Below are 22,969 nucleotides of genomic sequence, written 5' to 3'. Positions count from 1 at the left end.
GAAATACATATTTTATTGCCATAATGACAGCCCTCCAACCATGCTGCATCGCTTACCCCTTGTCTGGGCTCATAGGGCTATCTGGCGTTAAAAACCGAGTTAGACATCAAAGTTTTCTTCATTATGTAGCTAAAAAAAAATCCGATGTGGCACATTCTCTGGCAGTGTTTGGCCTGGTCACAGGTTGGTTTGAATCCTGGTGATTCCACTCAGCATGCATCCTTCCAAGAATCTACGTTGAATGTGCTGTGATAAGAAGACTGGTGTTACCCTGGAGTCTCCCAGTATAGGGAGGTAGGCTTGCACTACAATAGATTTTTGGGGGGGGGGGGGGTGCGAAATGGATGCAAGTTGGTGGCCAGTTTATAGGCCTTGCCATAACGTTCATCAAGCTGAAGCACACCCAGCTGCTTAAAATTGAATGAGAATTTCTGATGATACCCCATTTCCGTGACAGTCTAACTCTGTAAATAAATTCCAGAAATTCTTGCTAGGATTTACCACAACTGGCTTTGAATGTGTTGTTTGAACTCACGTTAAATTTAAAGAATATTGTAGGGTAAGTACCTGAACCCTATGCTTTTCTTGGCAAGTCTCAGGTGTTTATTCTTTTGCAGCTGCTGATGCTTCCAAAGCTAAAGTAGAAGAATTTGTCAGGAAATGACAAATTGGAAGTTCCTGGTTTCCTTTGCTTTGAACATGGGCCTGCCCATATAGTTAACTATGAACCCTTTGTCCATTATGATGGTTATTTCAATTGGCACCACACTACCCCTTAGTGGGTGGCAAACAAGAACACCCTAACTGATTTTAATCTGAAACCACATTATCAATTAAAAATTAGGGAGCGCAGATGCTAATATGTCAAACCCCATTTTATTTTTAAGATCAAGGTTTGGTCGAGTTGTTTTGAATTAATATATATTTTGTAATTGTACAACATAATGTCAGTGTATCCACCTATTAACTGTTAAGTGGCTCCCCTATGCTAAAGCCAAACCATCAACTCCCACCCTTCTCCAGTTAACGGTTCTGTCTCTCGGTTTTCTTAGTTCTCTGGTCACTGCTCTCCTAGCCAATTATATCTCCCATATTCAGTGAATTGGTCCTTTTCTGTGAGGCCACTGGCTCTTAATCTTTTTGGGCCTACAAGGCCCATGCAGTCTCGATTCATGTTTGCTTAGGGAGGTTTCCACAACCTTTTAAAATACTTTTTCAAGTTTCTCTTGTACTAGGAGTGTGCATAGTTTATGCATCCTTGAGTTGTGCGCTGAACATGTTGCAGTTCCATAAGGATAATTTTTTAGTTGTTAAGAATAGTTGAAAAATAATTCCCCCCATTATTTTAGTCTGATTGACACTGATGCTATACTTGGAATAATAATCTGTTTATCTATATATTTTCCTCATATTTGGGCTATACTCAGCATAACCACTTCAGAACTGAATTCTGATTTTGGACAGGACTTCACAGTATGTGGATTATTGTTTCCCATACTGTCCAGCATTCCTGACTTGCTGTGTCAATGTAATGCAATCTGTCGGAGTTATAATGTCTTCTATATTAGACCTTGAATATAGTCTCCCTTCCCCGGGCGTGGTGCACTTAGTTATTTGCTCTCCCATATATTTTGTCCTATTGATTGGAATCCAATGTTATGCCTTTGAGGCATACATTTGGATGTGGGATTTCTTGTGTTGATGATTGTTTATTTTGGATACTAGTGGTCCAGTGTGTGAAAAAATTGTTCATATGTTGAGGTGTAGCTTCTGCTTTAACAATGGATCTTAATCCCAGGTTTTGAGGGGAAGATGGTGGTAGTGTTCTGATTCTGGGGTGCTGCACCTGTTTTTTAAATTCTTCAAACAATAGGAAGGTGTGATGAGTTTTGAAGATGTTGTGAAGCTTGCAGCATCCCTGCGTTTCCCAAACTTTACATTTTAAATATTTACGACCAGGGATGACATTCATATTAGTGAATATGGTAGTCAGTGGTGAGGGGAAGGTTCTAACTAGGCAATCCCATACATTCAGTGTACTGTGAATGACTGGGTAGATTTATAGGTTTCTGACACAATGTGATGTTGGTACCTCCCACATTAGGCTGTTGGGTGTGCTTAATGTATGCTTATAGCACACAACAAGAAGCTACCCTGACTCGGTGTCTGATTCCTAGTACAAGATGAGGCACATTGTGCCGATGAATTAAGTGGTGCTGGGCATATAAAAAAAAAATGTATGGACTGGCCTCACACACCACCAGGTGTCATGCTTCATCATCGGCTGTCCTCTCCCTTTTAAAAACCATGTTTGATAAAGGGCGGGCCTACACCTGGAGACAGGGAGGCACTTCTATAACTAAATGTGGGGCGTGTTGAATAAGTGAGTGAGTGATGTTCAAAATCGATGTACGGCCTGTGTTCAATTTTAATTGTGCAGAAAGTGCTCGATATTAAAAGCAATGGTGAAGACTAGGGGGTTTAGTACCCCATCTCCATCTGTGTTGCCAACATATTTCTGCCACTACGGCCAGGAGGGTCGATGGCATTCATCAGGGCGTAAATAAAAGGGCTCCTATCTTGTCTCTAAGAGACAAAGATGAACCCACTCACGTAGGCTGGCTCTAGTCCAACTCTACCATGACATTATCGGAACACCATATTAAAGGTGAAGGGAGGAGTAGAGGGACCCCTGTAGTCAAACTTATTTCAAGGAGCGTCCCTTGCGATGCTCCGAAGGTGCTTCCTCGTCTCTTCCCAGCTAAGACGTTTCCCTCCTGCCCATATCAAAGTATTAAACAGGTCTTTCAGGCAGGGCAGTTCATCTTTTGTAAGTGAGAGGGCCCACAAGGTAGAGGATTTTCAAAAGCAGTGGCTTTTAAGGTGCTGCAGTCTTTCCAACCCAAGCCAGTACTTGATTTCACCATCCTTTAAGAGCATCTTGAAGTTTCCCCTGGCGCATAAATGCAAGTTCTGTGCAAGACGGATGCCTAAATACTGGATATGGTCTACTGTACATTTGGAGAGGATTGAGAATTGCGACTGGGAGAAGAGTGTGTCTACCCACCAAGATCAACCCATTTTATTTTGGTGACTGTAATTTGGCAGCCACTAAGGTTCAGTGTTCCTTCAGTAGTGGCATCTTCTATCTTGGGGATTGTTAAGGGTCAATCAGCGTTAACAGAAAGTCCTTTGCAAACAGCAATAGCTTGCAGGTGCATTGGCAGGATGCACCACCCGGGGTCTTTGAATGTTCCTTTATATATTTTTAAGGGAGGCTGTAGATAGAGGGTGAATAGTAAAATGGCTAGGTTGTACCTCTTACTGCGTACTTTGTGAAATGTTAATGCGTTTCGAGAAACTAACATTTATTCGTATTCTTGCGTAGAGTGCTTCATAGATGGTATCCTTCCAATCGAGGAAGCTATTTCCCAACCTGGATTTCCTAAGGCGGTGCCTCCTTACCTGGACAAATGTTTTTCAGTGTCGAAGAATAAGTTTTCTTACAACGTGTACCACTTGAAGGGCTTTCTTGGAGTTTTAACTAGTTGAGCGTTTTAAGATTAAGCCGGTTTTGTTGACATAAACCCAGGTGGTGCATCACTGTATTTATGCTATTTGCTATTATGCGTGCCTAGCTTGCATTGTTTGAGAGCCCTGGTCATCTCTGCTCCAGTGTTTGCTTCTTCCCCTGGGACAGTCCAGCATGAGAACGTGGTTTGTGCCTGAGCAAGAGCCAGCCCTCTGGCCTGTCTGATTTCCGCTGCCTCTTCTGAGTCCGAGTGCATCACTTAGGTGGCTAGCTTTTCGGGCGGTCTCAACTGGGGGTGAGACTTCCCTCCCACCAGTTGACTCTGCTCTTGGCAAGGTGAGTTGTGGACACACCTCCCTGGGTGCTCAAGAGATCACAAACCTGCGCCTTTCTCTCGCGAGCAATCGCCATGATCCAACAGGTCACGCGGGATGGGCAGCAGATTATCCTAGAGCTTAGTCAGCCCCTGGTCTGTTGCAGGTAACTCTCCCTGGCAGATTGGACGTCTGGGAAAAGACCTCATTTGGGAAAGAGAGATCTCGTCCACCTCACCACTTAGCCACCTCGTAGAAGTTTTCTAGCACTGAAAAGGTGGCAATCTCACTGGGCGGCAGTCATTGTAGGCCTCTCCTCTTGGAATTGGAACAGGGTCCTAGTAGCTGTGATCCGCCTCGACCCATGCACAAATTATTTTGTCCTCTGCTCCATTGTGACGTCATCCCCAGGGGTTGAACCCCTGGCATTTGCATGGGTTCGGGGATCAAACGAGAAGCTCTGTCTCGAGTCCACCATCTTTGATTTTCCATCACCCCACCCCCACGTTGTTTAAAATCGTATTAATTACAAATATTTTTTTTAAATCGTTTTTAACCTTTCTTTTTTTAAAAGCTATTTTACAAAAAATATAGTGGGAACGTTTATTTTTTTAATACTATATTTTTGTACTGGCTAATTTCATACTGTGTATATTGTCGATGTTTCTGTACTTAACATAATATGTAAAGAATGTCGATATTTTGGTCTATGGTACTTCTGCTACAAGATTTTTGTTCTTGATATTCCGACATAGAACCAGTTGCGGGAGTTAAATAGTAGGTTGCATTCTTGTGATGGTTATGTCATTTGGACTCATTATGTAGATGGGCACAGTCGGAAAGAAGAGTGTTCCCATTAGTTCAAGGTGCTTAGGCTGCTGAGCGAGTTAATTGGAAGAGATGAAGCCAAGCTGTTGAACAAGGCTACTGTCAGTAATATAATTAATCTGGGTAGAAGAGGCCTTCGAGGAGTAGATACTAGAAAGCAGAGTCACAGAAAAGCTTTCTGTCCCTTATCGACCAAGATTGGAAACTCCAGGATCCACTCGTTTCATGAGGACTGCAATGGATGTGTCCGAGGTAATCCACATACAGTACTGTGACGCGAAGCCAAGTCTATCCCTTGTATCCTATTGAGAGGTGGTGCAGTCTAGCCCACAAACGCATTGTCCTGTCTCTACTTGACACTGCCAGATATTGAGAGAGCGGATGAATTTTGGCACTTAAGACCGAGGATGATAAATACCACGTGTTCCCTGAATGACTGCCTGGATGTGGAATACTTTTTTCTTTTTTAAGTTTTAAAGAAATGTTATTGAAGAATAAGTTTGCATAAGAGAAAAGTACAATACACCGTCAATATTGAGTAAAATGCAATCAAGCTAGAAATATGCACTGCAATATAAGACGGAAAGATCAGAAAAAGAAAAGGAAGAAAAAAATAGGAAGAGGAGGAAAATGAGAAGAAAAGGAAAATATAAATGGCATACATCAATGTAAAGCTTCCAAGAAAAATCTTCTATAATAAAAAGAAGTGGTTATTAACAGCAAGTAATGAAATATTAAGAAAAACATATCATGGAGGTTTGGGTACCTTCTCAATGGAAGGGGTATGAGTTGGACGAGATTGCTCAGATTTATCCAAAAAGGTAGTAATCGGGAACCACAGTAAATCACGTTTAATGGCGAGTGTAATGGGATTTACATAAGCTCTATCCAGTCTGTGATTGAAGCAAACACCATACCACCAAGCCTGAAAGGAAACGGTTGAGGCATCCTTCCAAGATTTAGTAATCTGCTGAAATGCCACAGGATGTGGAATACTTAGGTGTTCGGATTCAGTACTGCAATGGGACTTCTGTTCCCACTAAGAGAAATGTACCAGTGTACCGTACAGGAAACCACCTGAGTGTCTTGTAATGTTCTTAACCTGCTTTGAAAGCTTAGTCGCTATCGGTACCTCGCGGAACAGTATCTGCATAGTTGGAGTGTCTGAGAGAAAGTCCACTCTTGAATTTTCCTCCATTGCAGAATGCAGGAATGGGGGATAGATTTGTGAGTAATTGGTTTGTTGAGGTTACACATGCTATATACAAAAGGTATCTGGGAGGTTCAAAAAAGCTTTAACCCTTATCGGATAGTGCCCTCTACTGTGAGCCTGTTTAAGGATACTTTATTTGTGTACAAAACTGGAAGGAATAAAGAGGGAAATGTCTTCAATCCTACAGAATGTTGACAGGAAAACTATATAAGCACCTTGCATGGCGTAAAGACTACATGGCTTGAAATATCAGAATATGTGATTCCTTACTCACTGAGCAGTGGTTCGTCAACAATGTCAGCGAGTCTGTGGTACAGGTGGAAGTTACAATGGAGATTTGGTAGAATATATATTGCATTCCCCAGTTTGAGCTGGACAGTTTTAGCAAGAAAGGTGCTGCAGGTACTCAGAGGGCAAATGTTCTCCATACAGAACCGGCGTAGCGAAGGAGTGGTATCAGGACCCAGAAGGAGGTCACATTCACTTGTAGCTATTAGACAAGAGGAGATGGGAAACCAGTGTGCTGAGCAGAAGAGGTGTTTAGGTGTTTAGGTGGATGTGGAGATGTTGATCCTGTTGCTGACCAAATGTGTTCTTGAATAGGGTTATAGAATAAATGAGTGCATGGAAATTTCACTGTCCTTTTTTGTGCTTGCATTCTTAAGCCAGGCTGGGTAAAATGGCACGTGAGATTGTTATTCCAAGTGGAGAAGTTATTACTGTAAATAAGAGATTGGAAATGTGCTAATGTGCCGTAGCTCATAGTTTTGAACCAGGATAGTAATAGTTTGGTAATTACTGACCAAATTCACATTCACTTTGACCAGTGGCTCTTGCTGATAAAATATCATAAACATATCAATGGGAGGCTATGTTTATTCTTTTAGCGATGTAATGGTTTGTTTAAAAAAAAAAAACTGGAGTTTCAATCCATGTCCAGATAGCCACATGCGCGCATCTCCATGCCCTACTGACTTGAGAAGTCAATGTGCCACGGCGCGTGTCATTTGTTGCATGTGTATATATTCCTGCAAACGTAAACTCAATAAAAATTATGTTTAAAAAAAAAAAATCAATGGGAGCCTGTGATATTTATTTAAGAAGATCCACCACTTTGCATCCTTACAAGGGCAACCACAAAGGTCCTAAGATTGCCACGATCTAGTGCAGCTGTCAGTTTCCCACTGCATACGTTGATGTAATTTTACCAAATTTAAGTATGAGATAACAGAAGTGACTTCTCATGCTGCTCCCCCTAATGACCTCTGCTATATTTTATCTAGTCATTCAATCACCAACCCCCCACCCCTCTGGCCCCCTCAGGCCCCTCTATATGATCTAGATTAAAAACTTGAGGCTGCAGCATCTTGCTGAACATGATATACGAGTGCCCCACAAAGTTAGTAAACTTGTAACAACTAAAGGCACTCTTATTAAATCAGTAGCCTGAAGGATTACATTTAAGGGTCCATGAAGCAGTTCACGTGGGTTCCAAGTGGCTGCACAGAAACTGGCTACTCCTAAATGATGCCCTTTATTGGATGGGGCTTGCAAGTGATTGGCGTGGACTTTTACGATCTGTCACTACAAGCGTGGTCTTTGTTAGGCGTCATCATTTTGGTCACAAGATGGCGAGTGACTAAAATGTCTGGAAGGCAGTTGCTGAACAAATTACCTAGTAGCCATGAATCCTTAAAGATGAGGCTGTTGAACAATGCCGCCTTTGTAATAACCTTACTATTCTGATTTGCCAGTAAGGAAACCCAGCTATTAGCTTGCGTGTTTTTTGTGTGCAAATTTCCCAGTGCATTCCTGAGACATGATATGCAGCTACTCTTCAGAGGCGCTGTTGTTTGGGCCCCTTTTCTTAGGCCACGCAGATGCCTAGGCATTCTACCGTGTAGGAGTTGGAAAACTATCCTTTTTTCCTTCTCTGGTGCATTCAGAATCTGAATAGGAAGAGTATCTCACATTTAATGTTTGTGTTGTACTGAAAACTGAGCCCCGAAGAGCAGAGGAGTTCCTACCAGAAGCTCATTTTTGTTGCAGCCAAAGTATCTCGAGCATAAGGAGAAACCCACAAGATGCGGTTTGGAGGAGAATCTGTATACATAATTCGAACCTTACACCTAGATTTGTAATTCTTACATTACATTTGCTCACATTATATTGAATATACCTACAGTTACTAGTAGACAGAGATGCATAATAAAAAGCCTCCTGTCTTGCCATAAAAGTAATGTCTGGGTTCTACCTACACTAATTTAGCCACTTAGTCAAATCTCTTTATTTAGATATGATGGGGAAACTCTACAGTATAGCAACGTCTTATTTCTACATTTTTGAAGTTAGAATTCACCAAACAGAAAAGGCACTGGGTGAGCAAAATGGATGTAGAAAGCCAAGACATTGGTGGTCTCTATAGTATTTGTGGTAGGTACTGTAGCTTACATTGATTAGGCTCATATTGGAAGTAATTTCAGCACCAGTCGCCTGGGCAGCAGACGCCCAGAACATGTAAGATCAGTAGGATGTTAATGCGCACAAACTGTTGGTTTTTATTTGTTTCTGCTGCTCTATGGATGCAATTACGTGAAATGACAGCTGACCAAAGATATCACAGTTGTCTGAAAACCTGAACCGCAGAGAACCTCTGTGAGCCAGGTGCTCGCTTTAACTGCAGCTGTAGATGGTGATGATGGTTGGAGAGAGAGGAAGTTATATGCTGATTTTTCGTGAGAAGTACCCCTGCGCACAAGTAGGTGGCATAGATTGGCTCCACGTCCATCCACTTCACCTATATAGAAGGAACCAAGTCACACTGATATCTGGGGGTCTTCTATTTTTGAGTTGTTTCCTCTGTGTGTTAGTGATGTCATCTAACAAGACCGGATTCAAGCCCTGCGGCGTCTGTCCCTGGCCGATATATCTGTGACGGACCCATAGTTTATCTGCCTGTGGTGTTTGGAGCGTGAACACGAGACAGTCATGTTCTGATTGCCACGCCATGAACCCGAAGGCTTTAAGGCATCGATCCCTGAAGCTCATTGCGGCTTGGCATGCAACTGCGAAAATCAAGGTCCCGGTTGCGTGGGAGGTCCAGGGAGCATTCACGGAGGCTGAAGTCTTCTTTGTCCCACTCTAAGTTCTCTGGACATTCAGGTAAAAGGCACATGAAGAAGAGTAAAAAGTTGAAGTCATTGACTTCTTCCCACATGTCGGATGACGAGGGAGCGCAGGCATTCAAAGTCTAGGTCTGCGGTAGAGCCTGCACTGACCCCTTACCTCCCCTACTTTCCCCGAGCCGAAGCGACCCCTGTCCAACTTAGTTTCATGCGGCCATGCGCCTCCTATTTGGCCAGCCCAACCCCTGTAGTGCACCTTCAGGCACTGCGGGGTCGGAGGAGGCCACATCTGGTTGCACGCTGGCGGCTCTGGCCCAGGCAAAAGTGGGCCCCCTTGGATCCGATCCTGGATCCAGACTGGCACCAGTGGCACCACCTTGACCTTCCCCGACGGCAGTCCTGATGCTAACACCCACCATTGTGATCTACACAGAGCCGAAGGAGCATTGCCTGATGCTGCATACAACATTTGCAGGATCTGTGCTTTCTAATTCGGCGCTTAAGCTCAGAGGGCGAAACATGTCGACCTGACCATGTGCACTTTTTCTGTGGCGTCTTAGATGCATTACACACCTAAAACAGCCCTGCTCTATTATAAGGTCTTTTAATCCTGTCAAAGAAGCCATAATATTACAATATCCTGTTGGCATTTCTTTAACAGTTTTATCCTTCTCTCACTTGTACATTGCCCTGCACTCTACCCCAGACTTTTAGGACGCCCTTATTGTCTCACCATTCACCATACCACAAAACTATAAAGATCTGTGCTAAAGTGACCCTTCGTGGAGCCTGTGGGGCATTGCAGCGCCGGCCCTACGAGGAGCACGCCCAATGATGAAGCATGATATACCTAGGGATGTGAGGGGACACCAAGAAATAATCCTTAGGATTCCTACTTCAGTTTCAGTCTCCAACCTACACCCTTCGCTTCCTGATAAGAACAGTACCCCCCCCCCCCCCCACTTGTTGTAAGATTCCTTTCGGAACCCATGTACTGGACCTTTGTTTCCTAGCCCCCCGAGCCCCCGCCCCCCCCCCCCCCCCCGCCCCCCACTCCCCTTCTCCCTTATTTTTGACCTAGTTTATCCACACCAGTGTCCCAGTGTCGGTGTTCTTAATGGCTCTGTGCTGCTGGCGTGAATGGTTGTAAAACGTATCTGACGTCAGCATGCCTAGGTGGCGTCTATATAGGTCCTGCAGACGACCCATGCAGAGCCCATCGATGCCACATACCGGCATGCAGAGGTCCTGCTCACGAAAAATCTTTCAGATCCAGTCTGATGCCTGGGAAATTCTAAAGTAAGGAATCTGCAGCCAGATATAGTCTCTACTGGATAAGGTGTTACCGAAGGTAAGTAACTTGTTCATCTGGTGGCTCAGTGGACTAATGCATCTGCTCCTTGAATCTGTTTGACTTCATGGTCACAGGTTTGAATAATTACAGGTTTGATCACTAGCCAGTAAGACTACATCTAATGTCTGCAGCCATACTCTTCGCTATTTGTTTTTAACCCTAGCACAAGGTAGCAAGAATAAAGCTGATCAGGCTAACCTTGTAGCTAGGGTTAGTCACCCACTTACCAGCACTGCACCTTTCCTATCTGCTAATACTGAGTTTTAGTAATACCCCCCATACTTGAAAACATCCCTGAGCTCCCCCCTCGTAAAGAGGGGGTTGTAGCCCCCATCATGACTAGGCTTCATGATGGGAGGAGAATCTCCTCCAGGATGAAGCATGACACCATTGGTGTGTGAGGGAAACCATCCTTATAAAAGAACCCACACACACACACACACAAGGCATGTTCCCTTATTTTGATGATCACAATGTTATGTCGGACCAGAGGACTTGGTGTATTTGTGTTTTGAACTGGAGAGTGTGCCCCCGCTGGTCCATTAAAACTCCTCAGGCCCCCCTTTGTGTGAACACGTAATCATAGGTCTACTCAGCCTTCCAAGATAAAAGGAGTACCGTTAATAGAAAATATCTGTTAGGCACTCCCTACATTTTAATATTCTGATGTGCTAAGTGTGATAAATGTCAATCGACAATTCTGTTGGGGGCAGAAATGTTAAGCTTAATGAAGAGTAAATCAGGATCATTCTTATATGAGCCAGTCTATCCAATATCTATCACTGGAACTCCAACTATTTTGCAGTGTAGGTATTAGTTCCATCCACTTTTTCTATGAGTCAATACTGTCAGACATACCTTCATATGCATGCTTTTTTTTTTGGCATCCGATAATATAAAAATGCCTTGAAAATTAAAATACAAAAATCTGCCAGCACACTAATTGCTCAAAACCATATTTAATTTTACCTAACCACCCTGCCTAGTCCTCTGCCACCCACAAATTGAGCGTTAGCAAGTTCACATGAGCTTTATCCCTTATACTAAAGTGGACGAAGACAAGGTATTCAGTCTGCAGAAACAAACCAGCATAATGAAAGGTATCTTTGAGCCTGCTTAGGGCTTTTTTGCTTATTTTTCCTATGGATTCTCAAGCATATGCAGAAGTGCTCCAGTATTGGAGATAAAGTGAAAGATAGATAGCCTATTATTCAGTATGGCTTACAAACTTGCTAAGAAACATTACTATTGCAGTGCCACCATTGTCATAAAATATGTTCATCGAGAACATCAGCATTGCCATTATTTGGATTATCTTAAACTCTTATCTAATGATGAAAAGGGTTTGGGGTTCGATTTTTGATTTGTCCTGAATAGACTTTCTAGCTTAGAATAACTGGAAAAGACCCAAAATTCTCCTTGTTTTTTTCATCCGTGTAGTAGGTATGCTGGCACTCATTGAGCTGTTAATATTTATGTCCGCCAGTTAACCAAAACATAATTACAAAATAAGTTGGCCTTTATTTTGAATGCCGTAAAAATTATCTTATATTTGACACTCTTTTCTCTCATTAATTCCCAAAACTAAGAGATTTCATTGTGCTTGTTTTTTTTCTATCATTCTCATGTTTTTTTCAAACTGTCTCTTTTATCAATGGCTTATCCTGCTTCTGGAGTCAACCTGCAGTTCAGTCTCAAACCCTTCTACCTTACCGCAAAGATTGTCCACAGGTTGCTAATTTGTAGAATAAATCAATGCTTGATATCTTACTACTATAGTTACACAATTAAATGATTACAACATTTAATGCCAAACCAGGTACAGAAGAGTTTCAGGTTTCTTTACCCTGCTCTTTCCCCTGTCGACAAATATTTGTCATCCTTGTACCTCAAAAGACGCCTGGTATCTCAGAGGGGTAGATAAGAGTTTAGAGTTGAAACCAGTGTTTTAAAATTTAACAGATTTTTTTAAAATTGTATTTAATACATTTCTAGTCATGTAAATGTAAGATCTCTTTTTTTCTATAAGAGTAAATGAACAAACATTCGTCGCATAATGTAATGCAAGAGCCTTTGTGTTGGTGTTTAAAGCCTGGTTAAAGAATTCTTCTCATCCTGATTCTTTTTTTAAGCAAGAATTAAACTGTTTACGTGCCAAAAGTGAAGGTTTCTGTTTTGTTGTATAAATACAGCAATTCTGGGGACTGTGCCAAACTGCACAACCAATTTCTGTTTTAATTAATACTGAATAGAGAACAGTTATTAGACAGACTGATATTGTGTAGAAATTACACTTTTCTGCTCCGCGTTTATTCTTAAATTCGAAGCATTTGCTGCAAATAGTTACCATTTCTTCAAAGGCTATGGTTATGTAAAAATTCAGTGTAAGACCTTTGCTTCATCCCATATTTTAAGAAAAAATAAAGTATTCTGTACGTTTAATCCTAAAATATATAGTGCTAAAGGAAGCCACATTAAATGCTTGCAAGCTGTATTAGCCCAAAATTGGTTCTTTATGTGCCAGTGAAGCCTACCAAGTTCTCTGTTATGCGGGCTTCTGACTACTGTGCTGAGGTCAACTCTAGGTTCACATACACGCCATCTCACAGCATTTATTGTTCACCCTACAATGTTAGGCTTTCTGGCTTCTCTTAAGCATATCTTGTGATTACTGATCCTTTGCTTCCCCTTTATTGGGATTAAAGTTTGGCTGACTTAATTAATTGCTGTGGAGCTCAGGGTGTTTGTTTATTATTTTTTGTCGTTTCCATCTTATCGTTCTTTCCTTTTTTTTTATTCAAGATTTTACTTATGTACTTCGTTTTTCTGCAGGTGACAAAAGTGCATTGCGTCCCAGTGGGCTGAGATTTGGATCGCCGGCTCTGACCTCGCGGGGATTCCTTGAAGAGGATTTCAAGAAAGTTGCTCATTTCATTCATCGAGGTAATGATTGAATAGCTCCCTTCTGGTAGGCTATCTGAGAAGTTGGCCTGATATATGATGTCTCCTATTCTAGGGGCACCTTGTATCAGTCCAAACAATCCGTTATGGTGATGGTTGTAAGTCAACCTTATAGACAAGCTATCCTAAGGGTAGCATGGACTAAGCAGCCTTAAAGGTTTAACTCAGGGCATGTGAAGCCAGCTGTTTTACCAATCACAATCCTGTAATATCAAATGAAAGGACACCACACAAGTTGTATATTATAAAAATATATGTATTTATTCTCAGAATAATCCTCTGTACTCTTTATGAGTATAGAAGCACAAGCGTTTAAACAAAAGCACAGAAAAACATGAAAGTTGTACAATTTGGATGAGGCCAGGGGCCACTCAAACCATATACTAAATGAGTGGTATTAGTATCATTAATCGAACAGTGGTCAGGCCTAGGGCCTGAGGAATCGCTGGGACTAATCGGGACTAGCAATGCTGAAGTCGGGAAAAGCCAGCGGGAATCGGGTGCAGCGCTGAAAGCACACACATGCACCAATGCAAAGTCAATGGTGCGTAAAAGTTATCGAGTTACAGTTTTAGGAGTCTTCCGACTGGACTAGAAATACCAAACTTTAGACTTGGACACTAGAGGTGTATACTACTACAGGAGCACCGGCGTTCAAGAGTTACCTCACCCACAGGAAGTGGGTGCACAGGTGCAAGGTCGTGTCGGCTTTCGTCGAGCAGATCTATGTAGCCTGGAGATGAAGATGCTGCAGGCGGGCAGAAGAGAAGTGTCCAGTGCGATCCAAGGGAGGATCGAAGATGTAGAGAACCTGAAAGCAGAGGGGACAGAGTCTGGGTCACTCAGCATTGACCAGGATGGCACCAGGAAGGAACCAGGCAATGTATGGCGCAATCAGGTGGATGTCGTACAGCTTGTCTCCGCTGCCACGTGGACTCTGGGGCACCGAGGATGTCCAGGAGTGGATCACGAGCTGTCCCACGAAGGCTCTCTCTGTCGGCGGTGTCGGCATCCGGATTGGAGCAAACAAACCTTGGCAAGCGCAACCCTCGCTTCTTACTCGGACCAGGAAGGTCAGAGCGGATGCCTATTTTCAGGGGAGCGAGGGCCAGTCCAGAGCAACTGGACTGGCAGAGCAAATTCAAATGTTCGTCGGTACTGGGGCCACTAGCCAACGGGCAAGCGATCGGACCAACGCGTCGAGCAGAAAGATCCAGAAGGGCCCCACGCAGCACTCAGAGTGTGGCGGGGTGAGCTTTGGTGCAAAAGATGCTCGGGCTGGGGCTTCTCAAACCCCAATGCACAGCGTGGAGGGAGCCTCGGGAGCTGCACGGTCAGCACTTCGTAGTTTTTCCAAGATGGCCGGCCCCACGCTTCAGGTCGCCTCCACGGGTTTCAGACTTGCTGGGACTGTGGATCGGGCTGTTGGAAGGCAGGAACGTTGGGTCTTGTCGAACTCTGCTTTGTTGCAGTTCCCACCGAAACTCGAGCGACAAACGGTGAGGCGCTGGATTGTGCCTGTTTGCACAGGGTGGTCACTCCTTGATCACAAGGGAGATTCTTCAGTCTTCCACGTCGAGTGGGATGTCGAAGGGTCCAGAGTTTCGTTTTATAAGTTTCAGTCAGGATAATCTGATGTGGGTTGGCACAGCTCCTACCTTTATTCCAAATCAAGGGGCTGGATTACCTGCTAGGTCCCTCCTATGGGTGGGACCCAGGAAGGGGCTGGTTACACCCCTTTCCCTTTGTCCAGCTTCGCGCCAGAGCTGGGACTGGAGGGTCCCAGCACCGGTTTGAACTGGACTATGCATGGGAAGCCTTGTGCTCCCCAGGCAGTGTCTAGTTTCATTCAGCCAACCCTGCCCCAATCCACTATCTCCTGTCTGGGGAGGGGTAGCACCTCCCTGCGACAGGAAACATATTGTCCAGGCCTCCCCTGCCAAGTTTCGGTCAGCAGTAGGAGGTCCGACTTGTGTCTGTGGCAGCAGCATCCATTTTGTGATGCTGAGGCTCTGGTTAGGATTAACCGCGTTTTAGCAAAGTAACATGTCTTCTCCCTCTAGAAAGGTGGAATGCTACCCTGTGGAATGCTACCCCCGTCGCCAGGACTGGCCAGGAGATAGTATTCCAAAGCGTACAACACCTTACACGACATGTTTTGATAAAGCCAAACCAAAGTTAGCAAGTAACCGCGAGGATTATAATGCACTTAAGAGTATATGGTATGGCAATATCCTGGAACAGCTAAGGGAGTTGGTCCAGACAGCTGCAGACAGGCTCAGCTCATGCTAGAGCACCATCTCACATAAAACCAAGCACTCTGCCTCCAGGATTGTTAAGGCCTGCCATAGGAGTGACTTATAGGTATATATGTGTCCAGATATAGGTTTAGATATAGGTATACTATATCTAAGCAAGGGGTGATAACACCACCTTGCCCCAGCTGAGTGATCAGCCAGTTGTGTCAATTTGGATAGCCAACCAGGGGTGGCAAGATATGCTGCAGCCCCTGGTAGGCCTTGGATGCACCTATGCCCTGGGCACCTATAGTGCACTGTACAGGGGCTGTTAAGGTGACCCAAGCCAATTTAGTTATGCACCTAGGGTACATGGAATCCATTTTAAAGAGAGAGCAGATAGCCTGGGGCCCTGATTAGCAGGGAACCAGGCCAACTAAGTCGAAACCCAGCTAAACACAAGGCAAAAAATCTGGGGTAACCATAGTCCGCTATCCACCTTCCTACACTATCTAAAAAAAAAGTGGGGCCCATCAGGATATAGTGAGTTTTGGCCCTTGGTGAAGGGTATGACATGGTTGGTTGTGTCCCTAGTTTACAGAAAATCCCATACTTATTGATGAGTTGGACAGTGGTGCAATGAAGACCACAAAAAGTAGGTTAATGGTTTATAGGAAACCAGTAGTCCCTCGTTCAACCCTGTGTCGAGGTAATTAGATTACTAGTGAATAGAAATGCTGACCTTTTAAGTAGTCTGCATTATTTGCAAGAGGTTCTGGTGTACATGTTCTACGGCATGCACGTTTAGTTGTGTCTATCAAATTATACACTGACTGAGTAGAGGATTAAGGAAATAAGACAAAGCTGCAGCTCTTTATACTTGCATTGTTTAAAATTGTACTAGAGTGGATTCCAGAGCCCGCTCCTGCATGGGCCCCTGCGGGGTCTCCCTCTCACCTGCTTCTGATAGCAGCTCCTCACCGGGTAGCTGCTGTTGGGGACAATCATTCCTGAGCGCCGGTCCTCGGCACCCGATGGGCAGGCGGGGGGCGGCGCGGCCAGGGGCTCCTGAGCAGGGACAGGCTGACAACTTCCAGCCTGCTAACTTTCTGCGGCTCCGGCCTGCGGGAGCGGCGGCTGCGGTGCACGGGTGGGGCAGGACAGCGGCAGCAATGGAGTCTGAGCCCGAGCAGTATTTGGTATCCCATACAGTCCCGTAGCACCTGCCCTTCAGCCGCCTCCGGGCCTCCGCCCTGCTAGGGAGTCATTGGCTGAGCGCCCCTCGTTGCTGGCTCATCACTAGAGCTTTCTGCTAGTCTTGCCCCTTACCGAAAGGAGTATCTGGACCCCGCCTCGGCGCAGCCAGACCTGGCAGCGGCACACCGAGCTGACGTGCGTCTACTGTGCACGCGCCTCTTGTTGCTTCTGCAAGAATTGGTGCTATAAATAAAGCAACGTGCCGCCGTGGGTTGGCACCCAGAGCTCAGGCCATCAGCTGTGCTTCATGGATCTGTTCCTGCTGGCTTTACAGCACTCCAGACTGCTTCAGTAGTACTCTTTCATGCCAGCGACCCCAAGATAGTCTCTGACTCAACGTAAAAGCCCCTGTCTGAACCCTGGCTTCCTCTGAGCACGTCCTCCTCTCACACTGAAGCTTACGTCCATTCCATATTCAGCATATCTACCATAAATTCAGAGCGTCCCCCGAGTAGAAAAAATTGCTTTGGCAGATAGTTTACACTATAACTCCATGCACAGTGCCTCAAAAGTTCACAATTCAGCAGTAGTCTGCATCTTCCATGCTCCTTGTAGAATGCTGCTGGTTGTTTCTATCTCTTTGCTATCAAGTTAGACTTTTGTTTCCCATCTCCTCCCTTTTTGACCTCGTCCATCGTATATGTTCATTTTATTGAGCTGTTGCAGGCTAAACACAATGAGTAAGCATGAAAACCGCCCTTCAGTTCTCCTCTCACTGCTCCGTGGAGGGATCACTTCTTTGTGCACAGTGCAGTAGTTGAAGCATGTGCTTGCCGGAGCGGTCTCCTACCCCACTGGAAGGTGATTGATGCTTTTGTGCATACCCGCACATCTAAGGCAGTTGGGAAGAAGCTTGGGATTACAGACGGGCAGAGTGCAGTGAGCAGGTTGGGGGTAGAAGAGAGCAGGGCCTGTCATGGACCTGACCAGTCTGACGAACATGTTCAATCAGTGTAGGGAAATTATGGCACGGTGATGGGTACATTCTCATTCGCACCTGGAATCCATTGCAGGAATAGCTTAATTTGTGACGCTTAATAGCTAAGTGGCTCCCGCTTAATGCATTGCAAACTTCCATGTTCCCCCCCCCCTTAATCCTACTTTGTTTTGCGGACCGAGGGTCACACCATGACTAATTTGATCAATTTTATGGGAGTTTGGAAGGTGAGGGTGGGTAGGCTCAGATGACTGCTTCATCCCGTCAAATATTCCTGTGCATCCTCCCTATGTGGGTCAATGTTCTCCTTTTGGGTTCTCTGTTTCTGAGCGGTTGAAATTCATAACTTTGTGCACTACTTTTAAGAAGTTTCTCCTACCAGGCTGGTTGCAAAAAAACCTGTTGTGGGCTTACCCACAATTTACAACGGGCTTAGATCCTATTCATTTCTTAACATTGGTTGACTTCATGGACACTCATTTTCTGCTTCTTATTCAACGGGTTGCCTTCCTCTTCTTTGCCTCTCCCCTGCTGCTTGACCTCTTCACCATCCTTTTGATTAGCTGAGTTATAGCCTTCCACTGCTCGCTTTCAGGGAACTATTTTTCGCTGAGCACTGCATGAGAAGGCATGGGTGTTCCAGTTTTTTTCTTTCTTGTGGCTCGTGTGCCTCTCACCCTGCTAAATACCCCCCCCCCACCCCCCGGCCTCTGTTGCTCCCTTGTGTGCTTCTGACTCTCGTATGCTTTTCGTGCTCCGCTTTACTCTTTTCCATAGAGGTGATGCTTTTATTACTCCCTCTCTCCATTGCTTCACCAGATTGTGACTCTGCCCTGAAAAAGTTTGTAGAATCATCCGTTTCCAACACCTAGAGTGCATCTAAAGCAGCATCGATGTATTTCTCCCCACCCCGCGTACTGTAGTTCAGCACAATAGGTCTCGCATTAGCAAGAGTATAACCTATTGGCATTGTAAATGACAATGCCTTAGACTTAGGTTCTAAAAACCAAAACATAAATAAAAGGCGTTGTCATTTACAATGCCAATAGCTCAAACTCATGTAAATGCGAGACCTATTGCATTGCAAAAGCTTGTTTTCATGCTGTACAGCATGGGTACTGCCGTCTTTGTCAATCATTTGTAACTATGCTGTAAAGCATTGTGACTGCTTGGCAGGTTGGCTAAAAATTATAACAAAAAAACAATGATGTATCCAGCGCTAATGCACTTTAAAAAAAACATATTTTCGCTAGTTGCAGCATAACACTTTATTAAATTAGGTTTAGCCACACTGCAAAGCATCCGCTTCTGTACAGCATGTCTACAAAACATTGCCAAAGCAGATAGCACTCCTAGACTAGACATATTGGCTTTGCAATGCTTCTTAAACTTGCAAACCGAAAATTGTAGAAGGGAAGTTCTCCATTTTTGCCCACCAATCCTTGAAACAATTGTGTGTACACTTTTCGTGAAGGACTAAAAAGTCAGCAAACCCATGAACTGGCATCTTTGGCAGAGAAGCAGTTTTTTCCTGTTCTTACTATTGTGTTCTGTTTTGAAGAGAATTGTGCAATATCTTCCATATTAAGGAAGTAAATCATTTGAGCAAGAAGGAACTTTCCACCCTTTTATTAATCGGACAAAGGGGCAATCTGCTAGACTAAAAGATTTCACTTCCATTTTTCGTTTGAGAAGCCTGGTCCTCTTTCACTGACATTTTTTGTTTGTCTTTTTCATCCATTTGAAAAATATTTGCCTGGACCTATATCTGCACTTCTACTTCACAGCGCTTGTAGGTCCTAATGTTGCCTAGGAAAGAAATGGAGATGATTATGTAGCATGGTACAAGCTTAAGAATTGTCTACATGAGACCGTTTCATCCTGAAACTGTACTGTTGTGTTGTGTTCATTATAGACTGATCACGTATGTACTCCTATGTCCTACTCTCCTTTTCCCAACCTGCAGGTTCCCCAGTAACCTAGTAGCAGGACCAGAAATTACTGCTTTGAGTTAGTGTAGATAAACGTTTAGAAACCTGCTGTCACACATGTATGAGCAGTCTTAACCCTCTTTCCACTGCATGGGTACTTACTGGCTTGTATCCGTTCCATTTTGGTCCACATTTATTGAGGAGTGGAACTTCAATTGTGCTGTTACCTATGTAATAGAATTAGATGTTTTTTCCTTCTTTTGGACAAATTATTAGGGCTATACATATATTCAAGCCATGCACCTGCAGGCTTAAGAGTCCTGCATAAAGTACAGAAAATGCAGGTAGGGAATTGTGGGTAGTTCCCAGTTTTCAAGTGGAGAACTGCTCCTTAATATGGAGTGCATCTACAATACCACTGACCAGTTCAAATGTCTGTTTTGCTATCAAACTTTTTAAGCATGGGATAATCCCAACCTCATCCATGCTGAGCTTGAAAAGTGATAAAAGTATTTTGCCATTTTTAGGTCGAAGCCTACCAGACAGCACAGCTTTCCGGTTTGCTAACGACATCTTGTAGACATTCTTAAAGCTTCCCTGGAAATGCTTTCCACCCACTGCTGACCATTTGCTTTGTAACTCACATTTGCTTGATTTCTATTTGCTGACCTTATTTGTTTTAGCCTGTCCAGCTTGAGTTTGCTCCTTCCGTGGCACATGCCTTATTCACTGTTTACAGAAAGCTAATTTGGGTGGAAGAATACAGTCATTTAAACCTTGTTCTTATGTCACATTTGCTGTGCCTTTAGAGGCAAAAGTCATATGCCAGGCTCTGTCTTCTAAGGGAGCTTAATATTTACTTTTATTTCTCGGACTTCAAAGTGAGATTATTTATGTGAGAATCATGCCGGCTACTAGGGGTGTGCTGGACGAAGGCAGTATGATGTCGTTTGTATAGCACACACACCAACATTTAAATGTCTATAAATGAACTGTGTAGATATTTCCGAGTATATCTATATTTGGAAAGCGCAAATTAAGTAAATATTTTGGTAATTCTGAAGTATTGTGAAAACCAAATTACTAAGCAAGGTGATTTACATTTCCACACCTTGCCCGTAATGGCAGTGGGCTACCACACCATGCATACTGCACTTTACCCCACCGCCACTCTACGGCTCTGCACCACTCCACACTACTCTGCACCACTGCAATGTACCCTGCACCACTAAATTCCGCATCCTACCACTCCACGCCACAACACTCTTCGCTACTCCACTCTGCACCACTCCACTCTGCACCACTCCACTCTGCACCACTTCACTCAATGCTACTCCACAACACTCTACCCCGCTTTGTCACTGCACTCAAAACCAATGTACTCTACACCACTTTACTTTTCGGCACTTCTCTCTAGGCCACTGTACGATATTCCACTCTCTGACACTACTCCATCCTACAATGCTCTACACAACGTACTCTACGTCACTCCCTGCCACTTTATTCCACTCTATTTTACGACGTACTACTCCACTCATCAACACTGTACGCCACTCCACGCCATTCCACTATACTTCACTTTATGCCACTCCACGACAATCTACTCTGTTCTTCGCCACTCCACCACACTTTACGCCACTCCACTCTAGAAGACTCCATTCTGACACCCTTCTCCATGACACTGTAGTCTACGCTGCATCCTTCCACTGTATACCACTCTACTCCACTTACCGCCTCTCAACTCCACGACACTCCACTCTGACACTCCACTCTTCTTTACGTCCCTAACTTTTAGCCATGCTGAACAGCTGCCACACTGGTGCACAACATGGCTAAAACATATTGGCAAAGCGAATAGCTCTTTTATTGGCAAGACCTATTGCTTTGCCAATTTTTGTGTTTGTTTTTATACCAACTTGAAGCATATCAAGTGCTATCCACTTCAAGCTGAAAAAGACAAAAGCATTTAGACTTTCCAGACTTTGAATTATGGCTTTCGCCTGGTTGCATCTATTGTCATTCATGCATGCAGATACCTACTCTTTTAAGGATTCATTATAACATTGTAGTTGTAAACGTGAGAAAGCCAGGTTTTTATGCTCCCTGGAATTCTGGATGATTGCTTTTTACTCTTATTCAAAAAGGGAGTACATTTCTATCTTAGCTGTTTGGATGGGTAAAACAGATTCTCCCGTACAAGATTTGTTGAAGTAGTGATGGGAGTTTTTGCTGCAGGAAGCAGTAAACTAAGCTGTGTATGATCTATGTAGCCATCATGGAAGACTGACTGTGAAATGTGCAACCTGTCTTTAAGGTTGAGTTGACTTGTAACAGTGTTTTGGATTATCTAATACTTTTTAATCACTTGTAGTTATACTGCAGACTAAATATCATTGGAGTAGTCTTGACTGGAGAGAAGTAAGTCCACCGGAACGTGTCCATTGTGGTGGAATTTTAAGTAAGGGAAGACACCAAGACCCTTCTAAAAAGACATCAGCACAGCTACGCTCTAACATAACAATGCTACAGTAAGACAAAACGTTCAGCACCCTGATACTCTAAAGACCTCGCTGACAGTAAATACTCCATCCACAGATAGGAAGACAATGAAAGAAAAACCAAACTCCTGATGACCTCATGTTTGTGAAGTCCCTCCAAGCAACACACAGACTGCTCATCACGTTGGCCAAAGCAAAATACTATACCAACACCATCCTTTAAGCCACCTATAAAAGCAGGACACCTCACGAAAATCAATCACTAAATCAATGCCCTGCCTGACCCACCCATCTGTCTCCACAGATGAGTTCAATGCCATAAACCATTTTCTTTAGTGGGAAAAAAAATCCAAAAGCACATCGACAACACCAATCCGTACTCTCCTCTCACACCCACCCCTTCTCAAAAATGTCAGTGGTCCACTTTCAAAGCCTGGTCTCTCACAGATCTCACTAATACACTTTACATCCTCAAAGCTACTTCCTATGAAGATGTCTTACCCATGCCCTTAATCAAAGCTCTCTCCAGGGACGCTCTCAACCACTGCTCAGCACTGCCAAATCCTTCCTCACTCAAGGCACATTCCCAGACGATCTCAAAGCAGGCCTACAGAAAGTCCTGTAGAAACCTACATTAGACCCTGATGACCTTGCCAACTACAGGCCCATCACTCGCCTATCCTTCACTGCCAAGATCATTAAACAAAAATCAGTCACGCTCAATCGCATCCATGCTAATCATCTCCTGCATGACTACCAGTCTGGTTTCAGGTCACCCTGCA

General features: G+C 44.0%; 1 protein-coding gene across 1 annotated transcript in view; it reads left to right on the top strand.

The window, feature by feature from the left end:
* SHMT1 (serine hydroxymethyltransferase 1) overlaps positions 1 to 22,969 on the top strand; it is a 128,267-nt gene that overhangs the window by 98,814 nt on the left and 6,484 nt on the right. The window contains exon 11 of the mRNA XM_086940711.1: positions 13,199 to 13,309. Coding sequence (XP_086796837.1) covers positions 13,199 to 13,309 — 111 coding nt within the window. The remainder of the gene's footprint in view (positions 1 to 13,198; positions 13,310 to 22,969) is intronic.

This window comes from Lissotriton vulgaris, chromosome 10 (assembly GCF_964263255.1).
Source record: "Lissotriton vulgaris chromosome 10, aLisVul1.2, whole genome shotgun sequence".
Lineage (NCBI taxonomy): Eukaryota > Metazoa > Chordata > Amphibia > Caudata > Salamandridae > Lissotriton > Lissotriton vulgaris.
This window is presented reverse-complemented; position numbering and strand designations above follow the sequence as displayed.